The sequence below is a fragment of the Oncorhynchus nerka genome, linkage group LG26, assembly GCF_034236695.1.
Source record: "Oncorhynchus nerka isolate Pitt River linkage group LG26, Oner_Uvic_2.0, whole genome shotgun sequence".
NCBI classification, from domain to species: domain Eukaryota; kingdom Metazoa; phylum Chordata; class Actinopteri; order Salmoniformes; family Salmonidae; genus Oncorhynchus; species Oncorhynchus nerka.
Genome location: NC_088421.1, coordinates 22,460,802 through 22,468,331, shown reverse-complemented (window position 1 = coordinate 22,468,331; position 7,530 = coordinate 22,460,802). Strand labels below are relative to the sequence as shown.

The window sequence follows — 7,530 nt, the reverse complement described above, 5'->3', positions numbered from 1 at the left end:
CCCCACCCTGGGTGAAGTGAAGATAGTTAAGCTTGTTTGTAGGTCACAGCCTTCAGTCTCTCCCCTTTGCTCTCTCTCATGCCTACTATTTCTCTGGAGAATGCTGTCAGGTCGAAATTCAATCCACTGCCTTCTCTCTACAACCTCAGCATGGTGTCCTCTTCATACCCCCACCCCCTAATGTCAGCCCCCTGCCTCTCTCTTAAAGTCCTCTTCATACCCCCACCCCCTAATGTCAGCCCCTGCCTCTCTCTTAAAGTCCTCTTCATACCCCCACCCCTAATGTCAGCCCCCTGCCTCTCTCTTAAAGTCCTCTTCATACCCCCACCCCCTAGTGTCAGCCCCTGCCTCTCTCTTAAAGTCCTCTTCATACCCCACCCCCTAGTGTCAGCCCCCTGCCTCTCTCTTAAAGTCCTCTTCATACACCCACCCCTAGTGTCAGCCCCCTGCCTCTCTCTTAAAGTCCTCTTCATACCCCCACCCCTAATGTGCCCCTGCCTCTCTCTTAAAGTCCTCTTCATACCCCCACCCCTAATGTCAGCCCCTGCCTCTCTCTTAAAGTCCTCTTCATACCCCCACCCCTAGTGTCAGCCCCTGCCTCTCTCTTAAAGTCCTCTTCATACACCCACCCCCTAGTGTCAGCCCCCTGCCTCTCTCTTAAAGTCCTCTTCATACCCCCACCCCCTAATGTCAGCCCCCTGCCTCTCTCTTAAAGTCCTCTTCATACACCCACCCCCTAATGTCAGCCCCCTGCCTCTCTCTTAAAGTCCTCTTCATACCCCCACCCCTAATGTCAGCCCCCTGCCTCTCTCTTAAAGTCCTCTTCATACCCCCACCCCCTAGTGTCAGCCCCCTGCCTCTCTCTTAAAGTCCTCTTCATACCCCCACCCCCTAGTGTCAGCCCCCCTGCCTCTCTCTTAAAGTCCTCTTCATACCCCCACCCCTAATGTCAGCCCCTGCCTCTCTCTTAAAGTCCTCTTCATACCCCCACCCCTAATGTCAGCCCCCTGCCTCTCTCTTAAAGTCCTCTTCATACCCCCACCCCCTAGTGTCAGCCCCCTGCCTCTCTCTTAAAGTCCTCTTCATACCCCCACCCCTAATGTCAGCCCCTGCCTCTCTCTTAAAGTCCTCTTCATACCCCCACCCCCTAATGTCAGCCCCCTGCCTCTCTCTTAAAGTCCTCTTCATACCCCCACCCCTAGTGTCAGCCCCCCTCTCTCTTAAAGTCCTCTTCTAGTGTCAACCCCTGCTCTAAAGTCCTCTTCATACACCCACCCCCTAATGTCCCCCTGCCTCTCTCTTAAAGTCCTCTTCATACCCCCACCCCTAATGTCAGCCCCCTGCCTCTCTCCTCTTCATAACCCCCTAGTGTCAGCCCCCTGCCTCTCTCTTAAAGTCCTCTTCATACACCCACCCCTAGTGTCAGCCCCCCTGCCTCTCTCTTAAAGTCCTCTTCATACCCCCACCCCTAATGTCAGCCCCCTGCCTCTCTCTTAAAGTCCTCTTCATACACCCACCCCTAATGTCAGCCCCTGCCTCTCTCTTAAAGTCCTCTTCATACCCCCACCCCTAATGTCAGCCCCCTGCCTCTCTCTTAAAGTCCTCTTCAAACCCCCTAGTGTCAGCCCCTGCCTCTCTCTTAAAGTCCTCTTCCCCCCACCCCCTAGTGTCAGCCCCTGCCTCTCTCTTAAAGTCCTCTTCATACCCCCACCCCTAATGTCAGCCCCCTGCCTCTCTCTTAAAGTCCTCTTCATACCCCCACCCCCTAATGTCAGCCCCCTGCCTCTCTCTTAAAGTCCTCTTCATACCCCCACCCCCTAGTGTCAGCCCCCTGCCTCTCTCTTAAAGTCCTCTTCATACCCCCACCCCCTAATGTCAGCCCCCTGCCTCTCTCTTAAAGTCCTCTTCATACCCCCCACCCCCTAGTGTCAGCCCCTGCCTCTCTCTTAAAGTCCTCTTCATACCCCCACCCCTAGTGTCAGCCCCTGCCTCTCTCTTAAAGTCCTCTTCATACCCCCACCCCTAGTGTCAACCCCTGCCTCTCTCTTAAAGTCCTCTTCATACACCCCCCCTAATGTCAGCCCCCTGCCTCTCTCTTAAAGTCCTCTTCATACCCCCACCCCCCTAGTGTCAGCCCCTGCCTCTCTCTTAAAGTCTTAATTTTTCCCCTCGCTCCCTGTCATAAACAAACACACAAACACACAAACACACACACCATCCTCAACACATGTACTGATGTCCTCACGAGACCCAAATAAACACCCATAAAATCCCAGTGAGAATGTATTTTGAAGTTCCATCCTGGCTTCAGTATTTATAATGCTCCTGACTAGGGCCCTGTGTTTTTCTGACCATGTCACCTTACCAGGAAACACTCAGGGCCCTAAATGAGTTATGTAGCAGAGCCAATGCATTTCCTGGTGAGGTGTGGTCAGGACAAAAGTAGGGCCCAAGTCACATTTACAAACATGTTAACACATGTTATGAGACCAAACAGTCAACTGAAAGCCTACAACAAAAAGCCATGACACTCCTTTTCTGATGATCCTTTCGTAAGCCTTTATTCAGTTGGCTTAGTGTATGGTATAGTATAGGGTATGGTGCACACGTGTCAGGCAGGTAATGACTCACAGGTGTTGTGGCAACAAAAATGTAAGTGACATATAGTGACAACTGTAAGATGTCAACAGCATTATTTCTGGGCCAGAAAAAGGTTAAATGGGGCGGCACGTAGCCTAGCAGTTAAGAACGTTGAGCCAGTAACCGAGAGTTGGCTGGTTTGAATCCCGAGCCGACTAGGTAAAAAAATCTGTTGATGTGCCCTTGAGCAAGGCCCTAATTGCTCCAGTAAATCGCTATGGATAAGATTGTAAGCTAAATGATTCAAATGTAAATGTAGAATAAGAATTGATATTTGAGTTAACTATTTAGAGACGTGTGCGAGTTGGAAGGGGGGGAAAACATGTCAAATGTATAACAGTTATAACACTGACATGAGGTGGATTTTACAGGAAAGTGAGCAGTAAAGCATTTAAAGTCTTTTTTTTATTATGCATTAAACAATTGCAAAAACCATCCCATTGGCTTCTTGGTTAATTGATGAATGTAATGGTTTATTTTTTCCATTTCAGAATATGCCTCATACATAGACTGAGAAACCGGTATGCATGTTGACAAAGCAGGTTGCAGCACCAGGATGTCCGTTAGAATTTGCATGGAGCTTAAAACTACAAGTCCCACAAAACCGCTCACCTGTCTTCACAGACGACAACAAAACCCATGATTTTTGAGGAACTTGGAGGAGGGAAGAGAAAGTTAACGTATACATGTAAAAGGAAAAAAGACAACGGGAGGGATGCAATTATATATTTTGCTGCATGTAACGAAATAGAATAAAAAGTGTAGCTTGGAAAGAGGGCAAGTAACTTTGTTTGCGGCATTCGACCAACACAGTCAACCAGGTAGTGGCGGTTCTTTGCGAACGTATCATCACTGAAATCATCACCGGTGACGGGTTGGCTCTAGTGAACATGTCAGGCAGTACTTTGCGTTACGGAGACAAAGTTGTCATTGTGACCGGCGGGTCCAAAGGGATTGGTAGAGGGATTGTCAAAGTATTCGGTAAGAATCAAAGTTGCTGATTTGAAGTTAGTTTGTTGAGATTTAAGCAGAGTGAGGTACTGGGGAAACAATAATGTGCTATTCTGTTGTTTTTTCCCCAGTGGAGAATGGAGCCAAAGTTGTCTTCTGTGCAAGAGGGGGTGAGTGTCTGCACGTTTATTAGATTTTTTGCTCAGATTAAAGTATACCATTGCATGTGTGGTGGAACTGGTGGCTTCTACGGTTGTGGCTAGATGGAGTACAGCTACGTACCAAAAGTTGCATGTTCGAGTTGTGTTGGTGACAACTGTAGGATTGTAGCTAAACCTAACCTTAAACTTTTTCTGCTAACCTGCTACTTTAATTCTGCTAACCTGCTACATTAATTCTCCTAACCTGCTACATTAATTCTCCTAACCTGCTACATTAATTCTCCTAACCTGCTGCATTAGTTATCCTATCCATTTAGCCACAACCGTAGAAGCCATCAGTTACAAGAAACCATCAGAATCACCACACAATAATGTGTCTCAGAATCTTCATTCATCAGTAATCCATTGTTGAAGACTTTATGAATCATTTAAAAAAATCCCTCTCTAAATCATCTTTACATTGCATATTCATAAGTTTACTGTATTCTTATTATATATATATTGTTTTTGTTTTTTGACAGTGGCAGCAGGACAGGCTCTAGAGGCCGAGCTGAACAGGGCAGGGCCAGGGTCATGCAAATTTGTACCTTGTGACATCTCCAAAGAGGAGGACATCAAGGTAGGGCTTCTGGACAATGACTTATCTTATAGGGCAGTGAAATGAGAGTCAAATGATCACTCATATGCACAACATTTCAACAGAGTTTATATCCTCATTCCTCAATGGATCTCATTCCTCACATGACCTGTGGTTTATCAGAATGCTTACTATAACATTTTGTATTGTAATCTACACTCCACCTATCTTTAGTCTTTGTTGGATTTTCCCTGTCTGTGAAAGGACTCTTCTCGTCTGAGTTTACTCACAGCTCTAGCAAGCCCCTTGCTCCTCATTTGAAGGTCTGCTTATAAACTGCTTAGAAATCACTATTAAAGGCCGTCGGTCATTATTTGAAGCTTTGTGTTTCCTGTGCCCTGGTTTCCTGTTTTCTTCCCCTGTTTTTTGTGCCTCCCAGACTGAGAGTTCACTCAGGCATTGAGGTCTGTGCTGACATACATTTATTAATTAATTATTTTTTTTAAAGTATATATATACAGTTGAAGTCGAAAGTTTACATACACCTTAGCCAAATACATTTAAAGTCAGTTTTTCACAATTACTGACATTTAATCCTAGTAAAAATGCCTAGTAAAAATTACTTCCCACAGTAAGTTGGGTGAATTTATTTCCTAATAAAAAGCCTAGTAAAAATGACTTCCCACAGTAAGTTGGGTGAATTTTGGCCCATTCCTCCTGACAGAGCTGGTGTAACTGAGTCAGGTTTGTTGGCCTCCTTACTCGCACATGCTTTTTCAGTTCTGCCCAGAAATGTTCTATAGGATTGAGGTCAGGGCTTTGTGATGGCCACTCCAACACCTTGACTTTGGTGTCCTTAAGCCATTTTGCCACAACTTTGTAAGTATGCTTGGGGTCATTGTCCATTTGGAAGATCCATTTGCGACCAAGCTTTAACTTCCTGACTGATGTCTTGAGATGTTGCTTCAATATATCCACATAATTTTCCATCCTCATGAGGCCATCTATTTTGTGAAGTGCATCAGTCCCTCCTGCAGCAAAGCACCCCCACAACATGATGCTGCCACCCCTGTGCTTCACGGTTGGGATGGTGTTCTTCGGCTTGCAAGCCTCCCCCTTTTTCCTCCAAACATAACGATGGTCATTATGACCAAACAGTTATATTTTTGTTTCATCAGACCAAAGGACATTTATCCAAAATTCCGATCTATGTCCCCATTTGCAGTTGCAAACAGTAGTCTGTCTTTTTTTATGGTGGTTTTGGAGCAGTGGCTTCTTCCTTGCTGAGCAGCCTTTTAGGTTATGTCGGTATAGGACTCATTTTACTGTGGATTTAAATACTTTTGTACCTGTTTCCTCCAGCATCTTCACAAGGTCCTTTGCTGTTGTTCTGGGATTGATTTGTACTTTTCACACCAAAGTTCGTTCATCTCTAGGAGACAGAAAGCGTCTCCTTCCTGAGCGGTATGACGGCTGCGTGGTCCCATGGTGTTATACTTGCGTACTGTTGTTTGTACATATGAACGTGGTACCTTCAGGTGTTTGGAAAATGCTCCCAACAATGAACCAGACTTTTGGAGGTCTACAATTTATTTTCTAAGGTCTTGGCTGATTTCTTTTGATTTTCCCATGATGTCAAGCAAAGAGGCACTGAATTTGAAAGTAGGTCTTGAAATACATCCACAGGTACACCTCCAATAGGCTAATTGACATCATTTGAGTCGATCAGAAGCTTCTAAAGCCATGACATCATTTCCAGGAATTTTCCAAGCTGTTTAAAGGTACAGTCAACTTAGTGTATGTAAACCTCCGACCCACTGGAATTGTGATACAGTGAAATAATCTGTCTGTAAACAATTGTTGGAAAAATTACTTGTGTCATGCACAAAGTAGATGTCCTAACCCACTTGCCAAAACTATAGTTTGTTAACAAGAAATTTGTGGAGTGGTTGAAAAACAAGTTTTAATGACTCCAACCTAAGTGTATGTAAACTTTCGACTTCAACTGGAGTGGACAGATAGATGAAGCCTCATCAGACAATTCAAATGTATTAGTGGTCAGACTAACACTGCAAGACGGAAGCTTTTCATAATGTTTTACATTTACATTTAGGTCAATTAGGTCATTTAGCAGATGTTCTTTTCCAGAGCGACTTCTTTTTTTTCTACACATCCAATCATCATTCAGTGTCCAGATCCTGGTGCTTGTGAACAGTAGTGACATTGTTATAACCTGTTTTGTGTGTTTGACTGAGGGATGTGTGTATGTTTCTATGTTATTTTAGTGGTGTGTCTAGCTGGTTTTTCAGCTTAGGCTCTATGTAGCAAGTTAGGTAGGTACATAGGTAATGGGATCATAGGTCCACATACCTGGAGAGAGTAATTATACACGTCTAACACAGTGTGGTGGTCAATGACAGAGTGCAGTCAACTCAACGTATGATATTCTCTCTGCAGAGGTTGATTTCAGTGACAGTGGAGCATTATGGTCAAATAGACTGTCTGGTCAACAATGCTGGGTGGCGTGAGTATCTGTTATCATTTTGTATGAGAATTGATGTTGTTAAGGAATGAAAGAAAATAATATATCCACAAATCAGCTGATAGTTGGAATACCAATCCACATCCAGGCACTTATTTTTATTATTATATATATATAGTTTTTTTTACCCCCTCGTTCCCACCAAATTTGTCATATCCAATTTGGTAGTTACAGTCTTGTCCCATTGTCCCGAAAAACAACCCCGCCAAGCTGTACTGCTTCTTGACACAATGCACGCTTAACTGGGAAGCCAGCTGCACCAATGTGTCGGAGAAAACACCGAACAACTGTCAGTGTGCATGCACCCGGCCTGCTACAGGAGTCGCTAGAGCGCGATGTGACAAGGACATCCCGGCCGGCCTAACCCGGACCGTGCTGGGCCAATTGTGCGTCGCCTCATGGGTCTCCCAGGCGCGACCAGCTGCGACACAGCCCGGTATATAACCAGGATCTGTAGTAACACAGCTAACACTGCGATGCAGTGCCTTAGACCGCTGTGCTACTTGGGAGGCCCTGGCAAGCCATTATTTAAACAGGCATATTCAAGCATTAAAAACACATACACTGAGTGTACAAAACATTAAGAACACCTTCCTAATATTGAGTTGCACCCCTCCTTTTGCCCCCAGAACAGCCTGGACTCTACAAGGTGTGGAAAG

General features: G+C 45.2%; 1 protein-coding gene across 1 annotated transcript; it reads left to right on the top strand.

Moving 5' to 3' along the window:
* Positions 1–3,261: 3,261 nt before the first annotated feature.
* LOC135564678 (17-beta-hydroxysteroid dehydrogenase 14-like) lies at positions 3,262–7,523 on the top strand. Its single transcript, XM_065010260.1, has 4 exons — positions 3,262–3,621; positions 3,723–3,761; positions 4,274–4,371; positions 6,787–7,523. Exons 1-4 carry the CDS (start codon positions 3,531–3,533, stop codon positions 6,901–6,903), a joined length of 345 nt encoding a protein of 114 aa, XP_064866332.1. The 5' UTR covers positions 3,262–3,530; the 3' UTR covers positions 6,904–7,523.
* Positions 7,524–7,530: the final 7 nt, after the last annotated feature.